Here is a 25071-nt window from a genome sequence, read left to right as displayed (position 1 = left end):
TTTGAGTCAGCGTCCTGCTGCTCTGGGTGGGGCCCTGCTGCTCTGAGCTTCCCCAGGCCATCACCACTGGTCCTGACGTGGACCTACTACCTCTTCTCCGGTGCTGCTGCCAAGCTGCGGGCACTGCTGGGAGGCAGTGGGCAGAGCTCAGTCCACATTCACCAAACACCGAATAGCAGATGAGGCAGGGTGGGGGTAGTGACGACGTGGGGCTTGCCACCTGTGCTGATAAGGGCTCTGCTCCTTCTGCTCCTGCAGCACAGCCATGGAGATGCTCTGGACGCCCCTGCTGCTGGTGGCTTCTTGTGTCCACGCTGTCCACAGCTCACCAGAGGTGGACGCCAGTGTTCCCAGCTTCAACATATCCCAGCCCTTGCACATCCTAGAGGAACGTAACCTGCTGGTACTAACGCCCGCTGGCCTGACCCAGATGCTGAACCAGACCCGCTTCCTCATGGTGCTTTTCCGTGAGTGTCCCCTCCGGGGTGGTGGGTGACAAGCAGGGTGAGGCCTGCCTCCTTGCTTCTGGGGCCAGAGGAGTTTTACCTATTGCTAAACACATGAGAACGCATTATTAATTTTAAAAAGTACATATATATATGTAACATTCTCCCCATTTCCAGATGAGAATACTGAGGCCCAAGGAAGTTAAACAAATTGCAATGGACTCTACTGCCACTTTCACCTTAGACTTGTACGTGGCTCCTCTGTCCCACTGAAGACAAGGAGCCAGGTGTTACCCTCAGGTGTCTACCAATCTAAGCCTCAGTTTTCTCCTCTGTAAAATGGGCAAAAACATAATGACCATGCTAGATTATTGTGAAGACTAAACGAGATGTGCTAAGTTTCGGGAGCATGACTAGAGAGCTGTAAATGATAGCAGTTGTGTGCAGGGATGTTGTAGACTGTTGCTTTAGCCATCTGAGCTTCACACATCTGTTTTATTCTTTGGACTGTTGTTCTTGGCATCAGCAGAGAGTGGGGTGAGAACAGCCTGTTTCCCCCCAAGGTGCTGACTCAGAGCTGTGCCCTGGACACAGCATAAGGGATTTTCATAGCAGCCTTCACCACTGAGCACTCACTGTGTGCTGGGCACTGTCCTAAGCACCTCGTGAAGTGTCAAGTCATTTGATCCTCACAACCCAGGGTGGCGGGCACTATTTTATAGCTGAGGAAACATTGCCCTATTTTATAGCTGAGGAAACAAAAACTCAGAAAGGCCAAGTGATTTGCCCAAGATCACACAGCACAAGTGAGGATCACAGACCCTGTGCCGTACCACTTTCCCATGGAAGGATTTGGGGGATGCAGGAAGCAGATGTAAGTACTGGATTCATAATCCTGCCATCAGAGCCACTCCTGGAAAGTGGCTGGCTCTGTGTCAGTCCCCAAGGCCTGCTTCCAGGATGTGCCAAGCCTAACCAGTGCCCACGTTCCCGCAGACCAGGCAGAGCCTGATGTTGCAGAGCTGAGCAGGGCAGGGGAGGGCAGGGCGCCTTTCCCGTCTTGGTTTTTGCCCCTTCCCAAGCCACCCTCCACCCATGTCCGCCTTCCCTCCTATTCTCACTGCTGTTCTGGGACAGCCCTTTCTCCCTCTTTCCATTTGCCCCTCTCTAACCATAACCTTCTACAAACTCCCTTTTATTTCCCATCCAGCCGGTACAGTGTAATGTGGCAAAGGTCAGCTTTAGAGGCTAAGGTCCTACATTCAAACACTGGGCTCTGCCACTTACCTGCCAGTGACCTTGGGCATATGATCTTGAGCACTCTGAGCCTCTCTTTACCTGGCTGCAAAATGGGGGATTCAATAACATTATATAATGTGTAGGGTTACCATGGAGATTAGGTGGGCTAATATGATTAGCACAGGGGCTGGTGCATAATAAGAGCTTAAGAAGATACTAGCTTCACTGTCATTGTCATCGCTGAGTTCCTCATCTGTACAGCAAGGTAATCATTCCTCCCTTGCAGGCTGTTGTGAGGACAAAAGTGGGCTCAGAGTGGTAGTCCCCAGGCCCTAGCAGGCACCCTACAGGCAGGAGCTACTGTGTCCTATTCACACCACTTTGAGTCAGCTCTGCTCAGTGCTAGACCCTGGGTGGGCTCTGTGGTGATCCCAGAGAAAGAGTCTTGGTTTCTCTTCTCAAGCACTTTACAGTTTAAGCCATGAATGTCACAAGACATGAGAAACTCTTTAAAATGCTGCTATGTTTTTGGTCCAGTATACCATAAAATAAAGCTATGAATTTGTAAATTTAAAATAAATAAATTAATTAATTAAATGCTGCTCTGGGGCTTCTGGTCAAGATGGTGGAATAGACCATCCCCAGGGTCACTCTCTCCCATAAATCAACCAATTTACAACTATTAAAAAGCAATGACAACCAAGCTGGGGCCGCTAGAACTCAGGGAAAGAGGAGGAAAGACCTACAGAGTGCATGAAGGTGGGAGAAGCCATGATGAGAGAAAGAAAAAACTGCTCTGACAGTTTTGTGCCATGGCCACTTTAAGGCTGGAGCTGCTGAGCACACAGAGCAGGAGCCAGCAAAAGCTGCAGCTGTACCCTTTGGATGGAGTTGCTTGGAGGTGGCAGGGGAGAAGAGGGCCTTCATGCCCCCCAGGTCAGCAGTAGCACCAACAGGCTTCCTGTGGACCCACATAGGACCAAGGGGCCACTCAGAGGCCTGTGAGTCATCACAAGGGACCAGAGCATGGCCCGTTCCCTGGGAAGTGTTTGGAGCATGGGCGGTGGGGGAGATGGGCCCACTGGGGGAACACTGGGGCACAGCAAGGACAGCTGATCTGCCCCCCAGTCAGTGCAGGGCCACTCAGAGGAGACTGGTCAGGAATATAGAATTGCAAGGGATGCAAAGACCCCTTTGATGAAAGGGGTTTGATGAAAAGACTCAGGCCCAGACCAATGTTTTATACAACCCAGGTGTGCCAGATTTCACCAATTCCGGAAGTACCTACAAAACTACTAAAACATGAGCTGCACCAAAAGCCTTCTGTAGGGAATTGGCAGCAAAGCAGCAATTTAGCTCAACCACAGAGTTCAAGTACTGGTCCCCACAGGAAATTCCCCCATTTTAGAAGTAAGCAAAGGACATCAAATTAGTTCCAGTGTACAGTTTAAGTGGTGGGAACAGCATATAATCCAACACAGAACTGAAAAAAAAAAAAAAAGTAACCACAACCAGAGACTAAGTTTGATAACTAGTAAAGGTCTCATTTCACCATAGAACACCTATAACACCTAGAAGCACCGGAAATCCCCTGGGCTACCAAGCCAGAAAGGGGGCAGGGCGGGGCCTCAGCTAAGCTCTCCGACACGTGGAACAAGTCCCGAGGATGGGGGCTGAAGGCCTCAGCCACACTCCCTGACAAGTGCAACCACCCCAGCAACGACCACCAAGCTGCTGCAGGAAATGCCCCAGGATCTCCTGAGCCAGGGCAGTGGGGGGCCAAGGGCCTTGTCCACCCCCCCACATACCAGCAACCAGCCCAGCAATGACTACCAAGCCACCACAGGAGGCACCCTGGGCTCTCCTGAGCTGGGGTGACAGGGGGCTGAGGGCCTCATCCATGCCCCCCACATGAGCAACCACCCAGCGATGACCACCGAGCGGCTGCAGGAGGTGACCCCAGTGGGGGGCCGAGGATCTCAGCCACACCCCCCCATGCTCAGCCAGCCCAGTGATGACCAGCAAGCCTCATCAAGAAGGGCCCCAGGTTCCTCATTTGGTGTGGTGGGGAGTGAGGGCTATTGCTACACCTCCCTGCCATCTGCACCCAACCTGGCAATGACCAAGCCACTGCTGAAAGCCCACAGGTCTCCCCTGTGGGAATGTGGGGGTGCCACAGGCCTCAGTCCCTCTCCTCCTCCTCCCTCCTTCTTCCATCCCATTTCCTTCCCCTTTCACCTCTCCCTTTCCCTCCTAACTGCTCTACAATAACATAGAATGTAAAAAAGAAATATTAATAAAAATTTTTTAAAAAGTGCTACTATGGGTCAAATGTGTCCCCCAAAAGCTCATGTTTTGGAAACTTGATGCCCGTTATAACAGTGTTAAGAGGAAATCCAATTTTGATAATTGAAAGGTGGGGCATTCAGGAGGTGATTAGATTGTAAGGACTGTGCCCTTGTGAAGGGACTGATCCATTCACAGAGTAATGGGCGTGGTTCTGATGGCTGTAAGGAGAGCCAGTGAGAAGCTTAGCTCTCTCTTGCTCATTCCACTCTCACCAGGCAACAGCCTGAGTTGCTGTAGAGAGTCACCCCACCAGGAAGAAGGCCCTCATCAGATATGTTTCCTGGACTTTGGACTTCCCAGCCTCTGAAACTGTAAGAAATAAATTTTATTTCTTTATAAATTATCCAGTTTCAGGTATCTTGTTACAAGCAACAGAAATGGACTAATGCAAATGCTATGCATGTCGTTAAAATAGTCTAAACTCTGTACTTTGGGTGCCCCAAGGTGCAGAACTAGTGGTTAGGGCTTGTCCTCAGAAACAATCTTTCCAGCTGCAGCAGCTGAGCAGCCTGTCTGGCTTGGCCGCTGCCCCTCATGTCTTAGACTGAGGAAGGGTGAGTTCATGGTTCATTGTGTCTTATAACTTAGGGATTGACACTGAACCTGGGGCTACAGAGAGGGCCAATCAATTTTACATTCTTTAATTGCATTTGATAACAGCCAATTTAAATAATTTAAACTTTAAGCTTTCCCACCAGCTGGTATTTGAAAGCAGTGAACTCAACCCCAGCAGTGATTTTGTTATCTACAAGAGACACTCAATTAAAATCATTAAATTTGAATCTTCGACTCCTGCCAATACACAATTTAAATCAGAATGAATTCTCAAAAACTGGCAGGCCTTCTGAAGTGACCTTTGGAAAAACTAATCGCTTGGGGAAAGCATTATTAAAGCTTTTTTTCCAAGGATAAATGGGCTCTTTACAAAAGGGATTTTCAGGCATTGCCCACAGGGACTGCCCCAGTAATCCTCAAATCCTCAGCTGCTGCTCAGTTTCTCATCTCTCTGAGGTGGCCTAAGAGCCAGTGGGCAGTGGGACCTTTCTTTTCCAGTATCCCTTACGTGTCTCAAAGCCACTGTGTCCAAAACAGACCTCAGCATCTTTGATTTGGTCTCAACAACCTGCTTCTTCTCAGGTCCTGCTTTCACCAACAGCTCCAGCATCTGCCCAGTGCCAAAGTCAGAAACCTCAAGGTCACTTTTGATTCCTCTCTATTCTTGCATCTAAACCATTAACTTGTCTTGTTGATGCCACCTCCTAAATCTCTCTGCCATCTCCAGTTCTTCCTTGTCTTTGCCTTAGACTGTGAGGTTTAACCTCCTGTCAGGAGGCCGTGCCCAACCTCACTCTTAGTTAGACTGTCCGGGCCTCCCACGTGCTCACACAGTCTCCATGCTTCTCCCTTCCATAGCATTTGCCATACGGTATCAAAACTACTCTTAAACTTGCACATTCCGTGGGGTACAGAGTTGAATATCAATAAAAAGTTGCATTTTAATAACTTTAAAAAAAAAAAATAAATAAAAAAATAAACTTGCACATTCCAAGGGGGCAGATCTTACTCATCTCCTGAGTCTTAACATCTGGCGTTGTGCTTGAAACATGGCAGCCTCCATAGATGTTGAGTGAATGAATGAATGGCCCATGGTTTTTTTCTTCAAAATTAACTTGAATGAGTCAAGGAAAAAAGGAAAGACTATCTTTAGTACGGAGAGGCCAAGATAAGATTTATTAGGAGCTGTCTAGGGTCATTACTGCTTTTCCTTAAGGCAGAGGTAACTGCACCAGTCTACCAACCTCTCTCCAGCCCCTGTCCCCGCTCCCTTTCCCTGCCTCTGGTAACCACTATTCTACTCTCTATTTCTCTCTTTTTCATTTATTTTTCTTAATTGACCCACAATAACTATATATTTATGGAGCACAATATTAACACAACATATACTTTATTTCTTTATTTTGTTTATTTTCTGCCTTCTTCAGTGACAGCAGGGATTTTTATCTGGTTGTTCACTGTTATATCCCCAATACCTGGAATAGTGGCTGGCATATGGCATATCCTAGAAATGACTTGTTGAATGAATGAATGAATGAATGAATGAATGAATGAATGAAATGAATGAATCCCCATGACTATTACTGTTAGGTCTTATCCATCTAGTGCTCAGATCGCATCATTCCAGCTGCCACGACTCCTTTCTCTCACTTCCATTTCAGACACTCAGGGGCACTGGACTTTGTGTGAAACCTCTAAAAGCTCGACCATTTGGACAATCATTCCAAGTGTTTCTCTTGCCCTGAGCTTCTGCCCTTAGAAACTCAGGTTTGGATGCTGTGTCAATCAGGAACCCTGAGCTCAGCATGGCCAAATCCACAAGGAAGCCAGGGAGAGGCCTGTGGACCAGAGTGGCTGGCAGAAGGCCAGTTCCTGCCACTGCTGATGGATGGAGGGTATCGAAGGTGATGATGGTGATAAAGCAGGCGGTGGAGAGGCATTGACCTACGGGAGAGGCACAAAGTCCCCACTTCCCATCCATTGATTGGGAGTTTAATGAAAAGAATCATTCACTTTCGGGTTCCACTGCAGGAGCAGATGGGCTGCCTGGCAGTGGGGTGTGTGCCAGCTGTCCTGGGGCCCAGCTTTCTGGGCTGTGCTTTACAAAAGACCTCTCTCTTAGACTTGGAACATGCCCTCAGCAGTGGAGGTGATTTGCACTGTTTTGAAGTGCTCCAGATGGAAATGGGGTTTCAGAAAGATAAGAGTTCTGGCTTGAAAGGGAATCAATGAGCCCCTGCCTCAGCTTGGTCCACCTGCCCCAGACAAGGGGCAGTGAGTGACCTGCAGCCTCACCATGTTACAAGGAGGAAGAAAGGCAGACTTGAATACCTTTTAGTCCCCTTCCACTTAAGCCAGAAATTAAGCCAGAAAGCCTACTTCCCAAGGTCACTTGCTGGCTCCCTGAGGCTGTTTCCAGAAAAGGGCTTCCCCAACGCCCACCTCACTGCCCAGCAATGTGAGGGGCCAAGGAAACCAGAGCATCAGATCTTTTAATGGAGAGGGTCACATCTCTCTCCAAGGGGGTGGGCACAGAGGAGTTAGGGAAGCATCGTCACCCCCCCCCACCCCCCCCCCCCCCCGCCACAACTGGCCTTCCTTACCTGTGACATTCCACCAGATGGCGCTCATGAAACCCCCCCCTCCAGTTTCTATATAAGCACCGCACTCTCCCGAGTGAGCCACGGGCCGGCTCCCCCCTCCAGTTTCTGACCACAGAAATAGTAATAGTAATAAGAATTACTATTTATGTCCTTTCCATGTACCGGGCATTATGCTAAGCATTTTACATGCCTAGTGGAGGTTAGAGAGTGGAAATTCTGCCACCAGACTGAGGGAGTTGGGATCCTGGCTACAGCTCCACAGTCGTATGGTCTTGGGCAAGTAGGTCATTTTGTTGTGCCTCAGTTTCCTCATCTATAAAATTGAGATAATAATAATGATACCCACCCCACACAGTTACTGGGAGGAGTAAATGACTTAAAACTTGGAAAATAATAAGCACCTTATAAACTGTTAAATAAATTTCATTTAACTCTGACAACTCCATGAGGTAGCCGATATTATTTTCCCCGTTTTACACAAGAGAAAAGTGGAGCTTAGAGAGATTAAGTTTCCCAAAGGTGTATTGTTTCCAGTACTACTGAACCTAAAGAACCCTGGTGGACATATGCCAAATTGTCTAATTTCATAATATGTCTCACATTCTGTCATATTTATGAAAACTTACCCATTAGCAGCTGAGCAATAGAAAGGCCTGGGAGCTAAGCAGGCCAAACAGAGTCCACCTTGGGAGATGGGGAGGGGGAAGAAGCTCCTGCAAGTTCTGTCTTTACACTGGCTCTTTCAAACAACCCATCCTCAAAGCAATCCAGGAACATGGCTGCGGAGCTGGGCAAAGCCATGGGGATCATGGGCAAAGGCAAGAATAGGCTCAGTTTTGGCAAAGTGGACATCACCATGGAGAAGGAGCTTCAGCAGGAGTTTGAGGTTAAGAAAGCCCCACAATTGAAGCTGTTTTTTGAGGGCAACAGGTTAGAGCCCATCAGCTGCAAAGGTAATGGTGCTTCTGTGTCAAGTTTATTTCATGCTCATGTAAAGCCCACTTGACAGTCAGAGGATGGAGGTAGGAGGCTCTGCTCCACACAGCCTCTCAGGGACCCAGGCTCCTTCCACCTTGTGGCTCTACCCTTCTCTAGAATCTTGGAGCCACCTGCTCTTGCCTCTGTGTCTGGCCAGCAGTTGAGGTAAGGAGGCAGAATATCACCTCCTTGGATGGTGTTCATGGCCCTGGTCTGGAAGTGGCGAACATCACTTGTATTTGCATTCTATTGACTAGAATTCCGTTATTTGGCCCCACCCAACTGCAAGAAAGGCTGAGAAATATGGTTCAGCTCTGAGTCCATAGGGCAAATGAGTTTTGGTGACATGTAGCTACCTCTATCACAGCCTACATCTCAGCTGATAGGTCCTAGAAGCACCAAGAAGTGGGAGCATGGAGTGCATGGCTAATAAACTACCAGAGACCAGAGACTAAGTTCCTAATTCTACTCCTCCTTGTCCCCAGTCTTCCACTTTAGAATAATTCTGACAGGGTACAAACCAAGGAAGCCCTAGTTAGCCAAAAAGGAGACTGGGAGATGATAGAGCAAGACAGGTTTTGAATGGAGTGTCTACCAAACATTTTAACTTCTACCATCATTCATTAACTCACTTGTTCATTTATTTGACACCAATTTATTGACAGCCTACCACGTGTCAAGCCCTATCTTGATGTTGAGGATGTTTGGAGGATTATGTGTCTCCATGTGGCACATGATAGGTCCTAATTTTTTAAAAGTTACATATATGAATGTGTAAATGGGTGCAGAGTGGATGGATGCATGGATATATGGTTGTAATAAAGTTGATAAACACAGAAGTGCCCCGTATAGCCCCTACTACACTGGTAAAATGTTCCATTAGATTTGTGTTGAATGATTGAGTCTCAGGAAACTGGGACTGCCTTTCACAGGGTCTGCTATACAGCAGCTTCTAGCAAGCCTAATTGTGTTGTTGCAAGAACCAAGTGGCCAGCAATTGCTGCCATCACCTGCAGGGGCCACAGGATGCCTTACAGTTCTCAGAATGGGCACAAGGGGGCATGAGAGACACAGGGCAGACTTGCCCAGGAAGGTGCTGCAGAAGAGAAGCTCAGGGCGGTTACACCAGAGACGTTGTAGGGCTGTGGCTCCAAACAGGCTTGTGGAGAGGGCAGTGGATGTAGGTGCAAGAGGAGAGATGGTGAGAGGGGGCAGGAGCAGTGAAAGAAGCGGCAGAGACTTTTGCCTCCTGTAGAGGGTTAGAAATCTTGATTCTCATTTGATTTTTAGACAGGGCTCTTTAGCTAAAAAACTTACGGGACAAAAGTTCTTAGCTAGGAGGCAATGGCCTACAGCTATTGTTTAAGTTATACTTAGCTGTAAATAACTTTTGTTACATTGCCCATGTCTTTGTGTCCTTTTAAAATGATTGAATCAACTGATTTTTTGGTGAAACTTCCTTGTCTTTACAGTAAAAGCAGAAGCTAACTTTGAATTGGGGCTGTACCCAGTTTCTCCTTCTAACAGAGGAGTTGTTGAGGTGCCGTCCCTTCGGGCTTCTCATTGCATTCATGTTGCTTTGAGTAATCTTTTTTGCATCTCCATCACACAGCAAGAAGTGTAACAGGGTCCTGTGGATATTGAGTGATGCCCCTCAACATTAGGGACCCACTGATCCCAAGTGAGGAGCCCTTTGTGATGTGTTGGCTTTGGGGAGGGCTGTGAAGAAATGAGAAGCCCAGGTTACTTTGCCACTGTCCATATCTGCTCATGGAGTGGCCCAGGTGCTGGGATGCCCTTCCCTCCTGAAGGACAAGTGAGACCTGACTCCACTTAGTGGCAGAAAGGTGACAGTGTGAAAACTTCCAGACCATTGGTGAGGCTGGCAGAAAAGGTCCCCAAAGCCTTTGACCTCTGAGCTGCCTTTGTGATGGGAGCCAGCTCCTGTGACTTCCTCTGCCATGCAGAAAGCTTTATCATCATCTCCAGGAAGTCTCCCCTGACTGCTCAGGTTGGGGTGCTGTCTCCACTTTTACAGACCCACAGCACCTGCACTTCCCCCATCAAGGTCCTCACTTGCAGATTTGTGTCTGTTACTCATTGTCTACTCTACTGAGAGCATCATCAGGGCAGGGGCTGATTTCACTTCCATTCTTGGCTCTTCTGAAGAGGCTACCAGAATTAACATCACACCCCCAGCTCCAAATCCTTACTACATGTCTGAGGAACAATCACTTCCTTTTGTTGAACCTCCATTTCTTCATCTGTAAAATGGGGATGGTGAAAATATCTACCTCCTGGGATTGCTGGCAAGGCACAGGACCTGACACATACCTGCAGTATTTACTGTATTCCAGGCACTGTTCTAGGCCCTTCTCAACCCAATGTAGGAGCTGCTATTACACAACAGCCCAGTGTAGCAGGTGCTATTACAGATGGAGAAACAGAGGCACAGAAAAGTTCCTTGAAGCACCCAAACTAGTAAGCAGTGGGGTCAGCGAATTTTTCTGCAAAGGTCAGATAATAAGTATTTTAGGCCTCAGGAGAAAGAAAACCTCTGTTGCAACTACTCAACTCTGCTGATGCAATATGAAAGCAGTGATATGTCAATGAATGGGTGTGGCTGTGTTCCAATAAAACTTTATTTACAAAATCAAGCAGTGAGCCAGATTTGGCCAATAGGCTGTAGTTTGTTGAACCCTGCTCTACATTGTGCTGTACTCTAAATAAATGGGAGATGTGTTTATTATAATTATCAAACTATTAGTTTCCTGACCTTAGTCCAGTGCCTGGAACAATTAGATTCTTAATAAGTAGTTTTTGAATTTGAATGGGATGGGATTGCTATGGTAACTTGAACAAGCATTTTAGATCCAAACTTCCTGTTTCTCATTTTCTAAACTGAATGAGTAATGTCAGTTCTGACAGTCCCCTGCCATGTGACTTTTACAAAAACTTCTCTTAGGAGGCAGGTGGGATTTAGTCCTTGCTAGGTCAAAGCTCCAGTCCTGATCTCCTCTAATCTCCAAGGACTGACGGTGGGAGATGTGGCCTTGGCCACCTCCCTGTAGGGAGAGAGGTTGCCCCCAGGGCCTCTATTAATGATGCATTCACAGCTTGTGCCTGGAAATATGCAGCCAAACACTGGCCCCAGTCAATCATTGACATAACATTCACACCTCAATTGTCACTGTGTCCTCTGTCTCAGGGCCAAGTGCCAGGGGAGGCACCATGCCCCGTGAGGACAGTGCCCAAGCTGCAGGCACTCAGAAATAAACTATTTGCCAAATTCATAGCTACCTCAGTCCCATGGGGTCCAGGGGTAAACAGATCTCCTACATCCCAGAGAAGGTGGCCGATATCAAGTTCCCTCAGGCCAGCTTACGTAAGTATTCATTCATCCTAGGATGATTTCTTAAGCACCTAGTGTGTGCCAGGCATTACAGGAGCTCCTGGGAACTCACACCGAGCAAGTTAACAAAAAATCATCAAAATAATTTCAGAAAGTGATACTCAGTGAAGAAAATAGAACAGGTCACAAGACAGAGAATAACTGGGTAGGGGTGGGTGGGGTAAGAGAAGAGACACTGAGAGTTCAGTCAGCAGAGGGAGCTGCCCGTGCAGAGCTCAGGAAAGGCCGGCCGGCCCGGGCAGGGGCACTGGCGGAACAAGGCACGATCAGAGCGGTGCTTCTGATGACCTGAAATTTAACTCATTTGGAGGGTTTTGTCCATCTTTTTTTGATATTTTCAGAATTTTTAAACCAATCCCTTTCAGTGCAATTACACCATAATTTTGCCAGCAAATGCCTTTAAGAAAAAGAGTGTGGTGATGGGGAGCAATAATCAGCCACAATATATATCAACAAAATAAAATTTAAAAAAAAAAAAAAAAAAGAAAAAGAGTGTGTTTCCATATTTGCCTGCTTTTTTCCTAAAGATGGTTGTGAACACTGTGGAAATGGAAACTCAGCTTCAGGCTGAAATCTCAGAGGAGGGGTGACAGCAGTGGGCGGGGGGAGTGCCATGGTCTGAGGGTGGCATGAAGCCTTCCCTTCCTCTCCGTCTCTTGAAGCCACCATGTAATCCTCATGTGAACTTCTATAGGTGTGACTCACTGGGGCTTTTTAAATAGCCTTATCTGTATGAGTGTCTCCTAAGGCTGAACATGGCATCTGCTGTGACCAGAAATTCTACTCCTGGCCGTGTACCCAACAGAAGTGCATACACTGTGCCCCAGAGACATGCACAAGAATTCATTCATAGTGGCCCCACACTGTAAATGACCGGTGCCTGTCAGTAGAGAATGGGTAGACGGACTGTGGAATATTCACTCAGTGGAACGCTACGCAGCAGTGGGATGAATCTCCAAGTGCATTAACAGCATGGGCGAATACGAAGTTCAGGAACCGGCAGACCGTGCGCGCTGTTAGATGTTAGGACAGTAGTTACACCGGGTGAGGAGAGGAGCTGGGAGGAGGCATGACAGGGACTTCTGAGGGGCTGGTGATGTTCTGTTTCTCTATGTGGATAATAGTTGCACAGGTGTGTTTGCTTTGTGAAAATTCATCATACCGCACATTGTAATTTGTTCTCCTTTCTGCATGCAGACATACTTCATTATAAGTTTTTTAAAGGCCTGATGTCCTTAGGAAATGCAGACAAAGGCACTGAAAGCAGAGTCCTTCTGCAGCTGACATGGCAGCTCAGGGAACGTTCATCACGCCCCTTCAGTCACTCACCCTGCCGCAGGGCCTTTGCGTTGGGGGGAGGGGCCTGTGCTCTGCCCAGACCTTCTCCCTCTCCTTGCCACCTCCTAGTTAGCACCTCTGTGCCCTTCAGTTCTCAGTGCACGTGTGGCTTCCTCCAGGGAGCCTTCCTTGGTTTCGCAGCCTGTCAGGTATCTTTGCTGCAGACTCACAGACCTTTGCTTTTGGACACTTCCTTTGGGTGTGATTATACACTATTCAGGTGATTATTTGATGACTGTCTTCCTTGACAGAATGACAGCCGCAAAACGGTGGTGATGTGTTCGTTTCTGCTTACTTTTACATCCCCAGGACAAAGTGTGGCACTTGATAGCATAATAGGCACTCAGTATGTATTTGTCAAATGAAGGAATGAATGAATGAGTGAATGAATAAAGATCTGTGGATATAGTTCAAAGCAACTTATAGCACATACTGCTTTATCTCATAAACTCATTTAAAATGTTCTATTTTGTTCTATAGCAGACTTGGATATAAAATGATACTTTAATTACTTGCCATCATGTGAAGTTAATTATCCTAGGGAACATACTCCATCTGTATATAGCCTTGCGTACATTTGGGCTCACCATTTTATCTTCCCAGGTATGGTATGTGTGTCCTAAAAAGCCTTAGAAGCTAAGCCTTTTGTATGCTTGGCACCTCCTGTAAGGTAGCTGAAAAATGGAAGTCAGGATCCTATGACCTTGGAGGACATTCGGGTCTCAACTGAGAAATTGGAAGCACAGAGGGATAATGGGATACTCCCAAGGTTACAGAGCTGGCTGGTATTTTTATTTATATTTTATTTATATTTTTGAAAAATAAATCCATCTTCCTGTCACCTTGGAGAGTGCATAAGAAGGAAGACTGGAAATGCTTCCTCTTAGCTTTGATCCCCAGGTTTTCTAGTTGGGTGGCTGTTGGCAAGTTGAACCTTGATTTCCTCATCTGCAAAATGGGGACAGTAAGAGTATCTGTCCCATAGGGTTGCTGTGAAAGTTTAATACATGCAAAACACTCAGCACAGTGTCTGGCCCTTGGTAAGTGCCCCATAACATTTAGCTGCTGTTGTTAATGTCCATGCCTTGGAGGTGGGGGAGAGGGGAAATAGAGGAACTGACCTTTGCCTCTAATGGGTGGGAGCCAAAGACAAGATACTTCTACTCATTAAACTTGGGGAGGACAGGTCTTGCTCCAGTTCAAGAGGAAACTTCTATGGGATCCATTTGACTGTATCTCTCTCCAGGAGTGGTTGAATCTACTGCCTTGGTTGTTTGGTTGAGAAGACAAATTGGCCAGAAAGCATTTTTGTTCAACAACAGCCAGCAGGTGGTAGAGTTTGTAAAGTCCAGGCCCTTGGTCATCATTGGCTTCTTCCAGGTACTGAGGTCAAGAGGTGGGAGGGGGCTTTTCGACTGATAGGAGGTGCTGGGTCTGGGAAGGGGTGAGGTGGGGAGACTCTGCCACTTGGGTTGTTCCACACCCAATTTTCCCCATCCAATAAGCTGGTTTTCTAGGGGAGCTCCAAGGTTTAAATGAAGAAAGACAAGATGGAAGTTGGAGTGGTAAGAGAAGCTGGCCAGAGAGATGGACAGGAATGAAAGAAAGGAGAGGAGACTGACATATTCATTCAATTGGTTTTAATAGTGTAACTCATCTTTTGGGGGGTCCATTGAGAACATTGTTGAATAAGGGAATGTCTTATTTTCTCATTTGAGAACCGTTGCTTTCTATGCTTCTGACAGCCACCAGCCATGCTTGGGCCAGGCCAGCCTCTCTCCCTAAAGTCTCCCCAAACAGCCCCATATGCTAAAACCAATAACGCATTATAAACACGCACCCATTTGCAAATACGCCAACCCTCATCACAGGTGCAGCAGGGAAGGACAAACAGCTTGGATATGATAGTAAAATGTCTCACGATAGATTTTTATTAATTTTATTTTTTGTATTTATAGATAAATTGCAAATTATTTTTGCTTTTAGAGCATGAGTTCCTCGTGAGTCTTAGCTCACTCACTGTAAGCTGATGAATCCTCCCTGTCTCAGTAGAAGTCAGGACTTTGGCGTCTTGTTTACAAATGTGGAGCGTGTGTGCCTGTTCTTGTCATCCTCGTCTTTGACAGCGTTTCTGGGCCCGATTTCCTTTCAAGCTGAAGAGTGAAGGCTGAAACTGGAGTCAATCTTGATACCAAGTTCACGTTTGCTACCAAATGTGTTCTAGTCAATTGCCTCTACTGAAAGCAATAAAGGAACAAATGTTAAAAAGTCTCAATCCTCAGGTTAAAAGAAACTTTAATAATTGGAAAAGGTCAAGTTTATCAATTCTCTCCATTAATCTCTGAGGATTTGCCTATGGTGGCTTTAGTCATAGCCAGAGAAGCCTTCTGGACATGAAATATTCATGAAAGGGGTTTTCAGTGACCCAACAAAACCCCAGAACTTAGAAAAGTGAGGAGACTGATTGACCACCATTTCTATCCTGCCCTTAGATAAGCCAGATGTCTCTGCTTCCTACCAAAGCCTCACCAAGCGTTCTTCCTCACACAGGACTTAGAGGAAGAAGTAGCAGAATTGTTCTATGACATGATCAAAGACTTCCCGGAGCTCACGTTTGGGGTGATAGCGATTGGAAACTCCATTGGGCGTTTCCATGTCACCCTTGACAGCGTCCTGGTGTTTAAAAAGGTAGGACTTTGATCCTATTGCTAGTGAGGGTGTCTCTAGTTTAAAGCAGGGGAAAGTTTATGTGTTGGGGATACAAATTCTGGTTCTGCCACTTTTGAGCTAAGTGGCGTTGGACTAGTTGACTTCTGTGAAATCGGAGTCTCCTGGTGTTTCTGTGGCCTTTCTAGCCATTCTCCACTGTAAACTCCTCCTCCTTCCTTTACCTGGTGCACCCCATTCATCAAGGCTCAGTCCCATGCCCTTTTTTCTTCCGGTCCATGCTTCACCTTTCACCATCAGCAATTAACATCTATACACCCATGACTTATAAACACCCATCTCCAGCCAGACTTCTCTCATCTCCAGACCTTCATGTGCATCACCAGATGTCACAACATGGCTATACCCAAAGTCACAATCTCCTCTGCAAGTTCTCTTTCAGTGTTTTCTTTCTCTCAATCAGTAAATGGTGCCACCATCTCTCCCGTCCAGTTGAGAAGCCAGAAAACCCAGGCACCATTCTAACACCTCCCTCTTCTTCACCCCTCATAACCAACCTATCACTCCAATCCTATTGATTTTCTATCCAAAATGTCCCTTTAATCTATTTATCTCTGTTTGTCTCTACTGCTACCATCCCAGGTCAAGTGACCATCACCTGCCACAGCCTCTTGCAACAGCCACCCAACGATCTACTCTTGTCCTCTAAAGAGCAGTCTTAACAAAATTCACATCTGATGGTCACTCCCTTCCTCCCCTCTGAAAGTCCTTTAATGGCGTCATAATAATAGGGTAAAGACTGAAACCCTTAGAAAGATCCACAGGGCCTTTCATGGATCTGTGCCCACTGAGTACCTTCCTCCTCTCCCTCTCTGGGATCTAGACCTGAGCCATCCAATGTGGCAGCCACTAGTCACGTGTGACTATGTAAACTTAATTAAAATTAATTAAATTAAAATTTTAGTTTCTCAATCACACTAGCCACATTTCAAGTGCTCCATAGCCACATGTCACTGGTGGCTATGGTATTGGACAGCATAGATTTACAGAGCATTTCCATCATCACGGAGAGTTCTAGTGAATAATGCTGCTCTAGACACTGTGGCCGGTTCCTGGGGACGTGCCTTACTCTCTCCCCACACAAAGCCACATCTTTACAACAGCCGTGTTACTTACAGATATGGCCGAGAGAGGCTGGGTGACTTGCCCAAGGCCACGCAGGAGGTAGGTGGAGCGATACCCAGATGTGCTTGAGTTTCAGAGAAGACTCTGAGACTTTTTTTGTTTTTTAGACCGTGGAAGTCATTGAAAAGTTTTAAGCTGGGGAGTAAAATAACCTGATTTGTGTTTTTGGATGGGACAGCATAGAGTCCAGAATAGATTCAAATACTTAACGGAAATTTAGTATGTGATAAAGATGATATTTTAGATTACTGAGGAAATATGTACTACTGAGTGAATAGTGTTGAGACAATTGGGTAGCCACTTGGGAAAAAACTGAACCTGGATCCATACATCACATCTTATCCCAAATTAAATTCCAGATTGATTCCTAACTCAAAAGTATGAAAAATAAAATCTTAGAAAGAGTAGAAGATGCCATGGGATAGTTTGTTTTTTATAAAGCAAGACAGAAACCCCAGAAATGATGAAAAGAAAAATACCAATAGATTTGGGCCACACGAAAATTTATAAGTTCTGCAGAATAAACCCCATCACAAAATCAAAAACCAAATAGCAAACTTGGGAAATACATTTGAGAGAGATCTGGTATATTTTAATGGGTAAGAGCATGAGCCCTGGAGCCAGACTGCCTGGGCTTGAGTCCTCCTCCGCCTCTCATGGGCGTAGCATCCTTGGGCTACTTCACTTCTCTGTGCCTCGGTCCCTCGTCTGTAAATGGGAGAGTTGATGGCGCACAGCTCAATGAGATGTTATGAAGATTAGATAAGTTCATGCATATAACATGCTTAGAACAGCGGCTGGCATAACGTGAGCTCTGCAGTTAGTATTATTAGACTACTATTATGACCAGTAAAGAGTCTGTACTTTATCTGGAGGACAACTTGGGCTATAAAGTGTTTAAGTGAGAAAATGGCATAGTCAGGTTTGTGTTCTGACAACATCACTCTGTCTGAACTTTGCGGGGTGGATTGAGGGCAGCAAGGAGAGAAGCTGGAAGACCAGTAGGAGACTCTGCAGGAGTCCAGGGGAGAGGTTTGAACCAGGGTGGGATTGGGGAGATGAAGGGAAGGAGATAGAATAGAAATTAGGAGATAGCTGCTTCTTTCTCCTTCCCGAGCTACAGAGAATTATATCATTCCCTGTGTTAATACAGGTCCTTCTGAGAAGCAGTCAGTCAGGATTAGACACACAAAATATTTATTAGGGAAAATGCCTCTGAAGGAAAACAGAGAGCTGTGACAGACTCTGAGAGCCATCGGACCATGAGGAAGGTCTGACCCTTTGAAAGGGAAGAAGCTTGGGGGATGAGTCTTTGACTGCAGTGGGGTTCTAAGAAAGTTCATCAAAATCATCCAACAGGGAAGTCCTGAGTCTCCCAGGAATGGGCTTGCGTTAGTATCCCTGACACCCTCTGTCATTAGTGGGGAGTCGTGTGTGAGAAACTGCTCAGCCTCTGCACAAATATTTTGATGAATTTCAGAGACTGACAACTAGGGTTGTGAATTACAATCCCTGTTGTGGATCTGAGATTTTCATCAGGGCCACATACCTATGTTCCACCCACAGGATAATCTGCCCTGCCATTCATATTTAGCAGGTTCCTCGATTATGGATTACATCTGCCACCATGCCTCAGTGTGTTCCTTTTATCCAAGGGGATAATTGTGCTATTTATATTTATTAAGTGCCTGTATCATGGAAGTGACTGCCCTCCAATGTTTTTCTTCTTTTGTCCAAGGGGAAAATTGTGAAATGGCAAGAACTGCTTAATGACAGTACCAACAAGTATGATCTCAATCGAGTCATAAAACAGCACCTTACAGATTTCGTGATTGAATACAACTCTGAGGTCAGTAAGCAAGGCGGTCCCCTGGAGAAGGGTAGCTGGGGAGGGTAGCTGAGTGTGTGCTCAGGATGACATGTTTTCATGTTAATTGCAGAATAAGGATCTCATTTATGAACTGCACATCCTGAATCACATGCTGCTGTTTTTCTCCAAAGGCTCTGAATCATATGGTCCCATAATTCGCCCTTATAAATTGGCATCGAAAGAATTCCAGAACAAGGTTTGTAGAGTGTGCCATCGCTCTTTTGGGCTCTTGGATGGGAATCCAAGACCTGCAGACCCTGAGGCCGTTTGCTTGCCCTGGTTATTGTAAATTAAGTCCAGAAATGTCTGCATGCCAATTTATTGATTTGCACAAGTAGGGCCAAGGGTAGACATCCCTTCAACCCCCTGAAGAGTCTCTGAAAAATCACCTGATAAACACAGGTTAATATACATAACACAGGTTAATATGCATAACAAATTTTATTATGTCACAGTTTTATGTGACATGAGCCTTCAGAATAAAGACCCAAATGTGAAGGGGAAATTGTCCATATTTATGCTTAGGCTCTGGGAAGCAGGCACAGCTTGTGATCTATCTCAGCATTTTGAACTCTTTCCCAAGGCTCTTGTGAAACCCAAACCAAAAAACACAAGAGAAAAGCCTTCGCTGTTTCCAGTCAGGGTGGGGAGCCCCAAATTTGAACCCTTTCTAGAAACTGTTAGACCTCTTGAATTTGCTTTCTAGAAACATCAATCCAGCGAAGAGATTCCAAAATACTGGGAGCAGGGGCTGGTTAAGCAGCTCGTGGGGGAGAACTTCAACGTGGTCATCTTTGACAAGGAAAGGGACGTATTTGTCATGTTCTGTAAGTACCTCCACAGAGGTGATAGGAGGCACCAGGCCCCAACATTACTTTTCCAGTGTTGCTTCTGAATTCCTGGGCACTGAATCCCCCAAGGATAGTCTTCACATACCCAAAGAGATGAGATCAAGACGCTGTCAGCTACGGTGCAGCTCTGTGCCCCAAATCTAATTCTTGGAATGTACGGAATGCCTCATGTAATCCAGGTGATAGTATTTGGGTGTGTTGTCCCCTCAAAATTCATGCAGAAATCTGATCCCTAATGTGGCAGTACTGGAAGCTGTTTGAGTCATAGGGGCAGATCCCTCATGAATGGATTAATGCTCTCCCTGGGGGAGAGGGAGTAATGAGTGAGATCTCGCTCTATTAGTTCCTGCAAGAGCTGGTTGTTTAAAAGACCCTGGCACCTCCTCTTCTCCTCTCTCTTGCTTCCTCTCACCATGTGATCTGCTTGTACCAGCCAGCTGCCTGCCACTTTCTGCCATGAGTAGAAGCAGCCTGAGGCCCATGCCAGATGCAGCTGTCCCCAAATCATAAGCCAAATAAACCTCTGTTCTTTACCTAGTTTCAGGTATTTCTGTTATAGCAACATAAATGGACTAATACACCAGGCCTGTGGCTATTTACAGCAATAGTGATGCTGACGGCTGCCACCGTCTGATTGGATGCTGCAGGGTATCAGGCCTATTACCTCACTTAGTCCTCACAATATCCTTTTGAAAGTAGCTGCTAATTGTTCGTACTCTACAGGTACTAAACAGGTCTCAGGGAGGTGAAGCAACTTTCCAGCGTCACACAGCTAGTAAGTGCTGGAACTAGTTGCACGGAGGCCGTCTGGTTCCAGCTCCTACACCCATAGTTGTGTACAGAATCCCCTGCCTCTGGCTTTATATGACTGTTAAATGGCCGAGATGAGGTGGGGTCCAAACCCTTCATGTAAAGGACTTAGCACAGTGTTGCACATAGTGTGAGCACCTGACGAATGACAACTGTCATTGCTGTTATTGTTCCTGTTACTATGATTATTTCCAGTGCTCCTCTAAGGAGTGTCACCCTTCTCCGACTTTTTTGATTTGTATGTGACAGCCACAGCCAGAGGCGTTCTCTCCCATCCTGAGACGTAGAAGGAGGTGACCCCAAAGTTACTTCAGACATCTCTTTTGTTTTAGCATTTAGTGAGCATACAGTGAGCCCAGCACAAGTTTGCTGTCTGCACACCTGCTCTAGTGAGGTGTGTGACACAAGCCCGTGAGGACAGTGTGGTGGCTTCCCCAAGGCACAGATCAGGGGCCCCGCCTCAGAGAGGCTAATTACCTTACCTTGGGTAACACAGTAAGTAGCAGGGCAAAAAGTTCAAAATGAGCCCTGATGCCGTTGCTTCTCTGAAGGTAAGACAGGGCCAGATTGCCTCATGCAGTCCTTTTACAATCTCACTGAAATGAGCTCTTGGTGTTTAAGTCTGTGTGGCTGAATCACCACAATCTGCAGCCTTTAAATGAAAGGCTGGGGTAGCCTTTCTGTACTTCCCTGAAATCGGAGTTAGGAGACGCCATTTGATTCTGGTAAAAGGCAACAGCAGCTTCATTTTCTTGGAAGCAGGGCTGTCAGGTTTGCTCCCTGGGGCTGTAGCCATTATGCCCCGTCCTGTTCTGACCCAGGGCCCATCAGGCTCTGAGAGGTGGCCAGAGATGCTGCTGGCAGGGGGTCATGGAGGCACCTGGTGTGTAAATGAGGGATGATCACCCAAAGGTGGAGTGTCTGAGGGCCTTTGAGGCCATTCCTCCTGCAGAGCAGAGACTTTGAGCTCTGAGTTTCAGTGGAAGGATGAGATATTATATTATACTGTATTATACTGTGTTATACTTGTAATATAAGGGTCATAAGTCAAACTAGCCTGTTTTCAAATCCCACCTTCTCTGCCTAATTACTGAATGACCTTGGGTGAGCAGCTTAACCTCTGTTGGATAACCCTTGTGCTATAACACACACACACACACAATCACATACATGCACACGCACACACACACACATGCGCGCGCGCGCACGCGTGCTTTTTGGCAGAGCATGAGGAATCATCTAGGTAGTATTTTTCTTGGTTTTCTCCTCTGACTGGAGTGGAATAGTATGCTAAAAGAAAAGAAAAAAAAAAACAGACTGGAAGAAAATGTTAGCACTGACAGAGTGAGCATGTGGCAGGAAAGGGACTGGGCTAATTTGTTTTCTAATGCACGTAATCACATCAGGGACTGTGGCTGAGATGTAAAATAGCTGACGTGTGGTTAAGAAAGGGGGACCAATTTGCAAAGGGCAGAGGCTGCGGTGGGCGGCGTCGGCCTCAGTCGTGGCCGCTGGAGCCTGAGCAGCGCCCTCTCTTGCAGACGCTCCCTGGTCTGAGAAGTGCACGGCGCTGTTCCCGGTGCTGGAGGAGCTGGGCAGAAAGTATCAAAACCACTCCACAGTCACCATTGCCAAGATCAACATCATGGCAAACAACATTCAGCTGATGTTCCTGGACCAGTACCTATTCTTTAGACTTTTTTCCACCGACTCTCAACAAGTGAGGGGCTCTTGTGATCCACGTAGCTAAAAACGTTGATAAGTTTTCATCAGGGACTCAGTTTCTCCCTGTCTCCAGCTCTGCTTTCTACCAAACCAGCTTCATCCTCAGCTTCAGCCTCTATTGTGCTCTCAAATAGTCCAAAGAGTGTTTTCCAGTAGCTTCCATCAAAGTCCTTAGACTCACTGTAATTAGGTACTGCTTCAGTCAGCTGCTCACCCCTGACCCAATCATTGTGGCCAAGTGGATGTGGGTGTTGTGATTAGTCGGGGGCTGAGCTCTACCCAGACTGTACGGAGTAAGGCGGGAGGCATCTCCACGTGAATAAAGAGGGTGGGGCAGAGGAAGGAAGAAGGGACACTAGAGACACACAATCAGCATCTCTTTACCTTGGGATTCTCATCCTCAGCCATCACCAGGGTTGATGGAGCAGGCTCTCTGTGCCGCTTTGGCACGTGGGGACAGGTGTCAATCAAAGAAGCACGAGCCAAGGCTCCTGCTCCTCAGAAGAGAATGGCTGAGCAGGGGAGAGAGAAGTCATCAGGGTCCGGGTCCCTCTCTAAATGTGATTGGAGTGAGGGGAGGGACAGATTTGGGAGGGAAGGTGTGGCTGGAAGTCTTCACGAGGACATGGGACTCTAAAGAATGGAAGGGGTTTAAATCCTGTCAGAGGAGGGGCTGCGGACTCTAGGTGGGAAATATGCTGTGTACGAAGCAGTGGCAGAAGGACGACCGCAGCACAGTGAAGCAGACGCCGTCCTCCTGGTGCAGAAGATGCACGCAGGGGAGCCGGGGAAAATGAGGCTGAGTGTCGCTGATCTGAAGTCATCAGGAAGGGAGTTTAGACAACCAGTGGGCAGTAACCAGCTTCTCAGCCTTCTGAGAGACTGAAAGAGGAAAGGGAACTAGAGAAGACTGAGTACCACCATGTGCAAGATGTGCTGCAAAATAATAATTCCCATTGTTGTTCTTATAGTGATAATCAGAACAGCAAATGCATACAGCGCTCAGTGTGAGTCGGGCACTGTTCAGGGCCCTTTACATATATTAACTCATTTAATCCTTGTAACAGCACTGCGTGGTAGGTACTATTATTATCTCCATATTACATATGAGGAAACTGAGTCATAGAGACATTAAGCAACGAGACCGCCCTGCTAAGTAACGCAGCCAGGGTTCAAGCCCCGGCAGTGTGGTTCCTCAGTCCGTCCTTTGATCCACTGCATTGCAGCCTGTGATGCAGGGATTTTTATTATCCTCATCTTAGAGCCATGGTAATGGAGGCTCAGAGGTTAAGGAATCTGTCCAGTGTACCCAGGTTAGGAATTTGACCTGGGTTTACCTATGTCATAGTCCACGAGCATCTGGCAGGAAGGGGCCGCTGTCCTGACCCTGTTCCATTTTCTCCCCAGGCTGTACCGTACAAGGGAGAACATACCATAAAGGGCTTTTCTGACTTTCTGGAAAGCCAAGTCAAGACCAGGGACACGGATGAGGGTGAGGTAAGCAGCAGCAGCAGCAGCAGCACCCCAGGTTGTTCTGTCCCACACGGAATTGCCAGCAACTCAACGGATTAGAAAAGAGGTGCCGAGAGTCTGGAATTTTGTGCTCCCTGATGGTTGAGGATGGATGGACAACCATCTAGGTTGGGTGCCTCAACCAGTCACCTTTATTTCAAGGGCACCTATTGTGAGGAAGCAGATGTGTCAGACTTTACAAACACGGGAAGGGTCAAGGCTCTGAGGTACACACGGCTCCCAGGGCTGCTTCTCTCGGTTCACTTTCCTGAGACACCAGCCGATGTCTGGATGGGATCCTACCCTCTGGCATTATTCTCCTGATGGGTAGGCCCACAATCGCCCTTCTCCTCTGACCATACCTCAGGGAGGCCATCTGCTGAAAGGTGCCATCTGTATTAGTTAGGAAGGTGCCATCTGTATTAGTTAGGAGTCTTTCAGTTGCAAATGTCAGAGACACTACTCTTCGGTTTAGGCAACAGTGGGAATCTATCCCATACATCTGGTAGAGCATCAGGCAGGGGTGGGTCTAGAAGCACAAACTCTCTTTATCTTCCCTTCTCTGTTTTCCTCTGTGTTGGCTTCATTCTCACAGAAGGTCAAGATTACCCCACAGCTGCAAACTAACATCCTCCCAGCTTAGAAAGAAAGCACCTAGTAGTTCCAGAAAATGTCCTAGACAGGAATCTCATTAGCTAAGCCTGGGTCACCTGCCCAGTCCTGGACCTAGGGGTGGGACCTCGAGTAGGGGAAGGGTGCATCCCCCAAAGGTCCTCACACTAGAAGAGAAAAACCACAGGTGGGCACTTTACCATCCAAGCCAAATGGACCATTAGCGTCTGTGAGGACCCTCCAGGCTGAAGACTGATTCTCTGTGGACACTTCCAGAAAAAGAGTCCTTGACAACTATAGTCACAATGATCACATATTTCTTGTCTCTTTATTTCTTTATCTCCTTCTTCCTTCCCTCCCTCTCTCCTCTTCCTTAATAGCTATTGTCTGTTGAGCAACATGAAGTGATAGAAGAGGAGGTATTGGCTGAGGAAGAGGAGGCACCTTTCACAGAGAAAGAGTTACCTCGACAGCGGTTGCCTGAGCTGGAGAACGTGACCCAGCTGGGAGAGTCTGCTGTGCAGAAGGAAACGGCTGAAAAGAAGGTGGTGGTGGCTGAGCCAAAGGGACCTCCCAAACCAGGGAAGAAACCAAAAGTCAAGGAAGAACTTTAGCTTCTCCAAGTCCAAGAGGGAAGATGCCCAGTTTTCAGGGCCTGGCATCATTTTATGAGTGGATTTACGCCAAAAAAAAATTATATATCAGTGTGGTGGGGCAGGTGGGGGGCTGGATAATAAAGGCCCTGCATGTCTTTAGCCCCTGTTTTACTCATTACCTCTCTTTTCTGGTTGGTGCTGCCTTAGAAGAGCTGTTGGCCTTGGAGTTCAGAAAGGCCTGCAAGGGAAGTCACAACAGCAACATTTACTGAGTGTTTGCAACATGCTGGTCACGCATCTAGTTCTCACAACATCACTGGAGG

The 25071-nt window shown here is 46.9% G+C and overlaps 1 protein-coding gene across 1 annotated transcript; it reads left to right on the top strand.

The window, feature by feature from the left end:
* The first annotated feature begins 265 nt into the window (after positions 1 to 265).
* On the top strand, positions 266 to 24766 carry PDILT (protein disulfide isomerase like, testis expressed). Its single transcript, XM_063101100.1, has 10 exons — positions 266 to 467; positions 7939 to 8145; positions 14167 to 14300; positions 15471 to 15608; positions 18511 to 18621; positions 18713 to 18838; positions 19349 to 19469; positions 21845 to 22023; positions 23436 to 23525; positions 24533 to 24766. Exons 1-10 carry the CDS (start codon positions 266 to 268, stop codon positions 24764 to 24766), a joined length of 1542 nt encoding a protein of 513 aa, XP_062957170.1.
* Positions 24767 to 25071: the final 305 nt, after the last annotated feature.

Source organism: Cynocephalus volans, chromosome 6 (genome assembly GCF_027409185.1).
Source record: "Cynocephalus volans isolate mCynVol1 chromosome 6, mCynVol1.pri, whole genome shotgun sequence".
Lineage (NCBI taxonomy): Eukaryota > Metazoa > Chordata > Mammalia > Dermoptera > Cynocephalidae > Cynocephalus > Cynocephalus volans.
This window is presented reverse-complemented; position numbering and strand designations above follow the sequence as displayed.

Excerpts from the sequence above, each read along its gene's own strand:
- PDILT (XM_063101100.1), top strand. The coding sequence starts at position 266 with ATGGAGATGCTCTGGACGCCCCTGCTGCTGGTGGCTTCTTGTGTCCAC. Across the intron at positions 468-7,938 it reads CTTCCTCATGGTGCTTTTCC|ACAACCCATCCTCAAAGCAA; the intron begins GTGAGTGTCCCC and ends TGGCTCTTTCAA. Across the intron at positions 22,024-23,435 it reads TTTCCACCGACTCTCAACAA|GCTGTACCGTACAAGGGAGA; the intron begins GTGAGGGGCTCT and ends TTTTCTCCCCAG.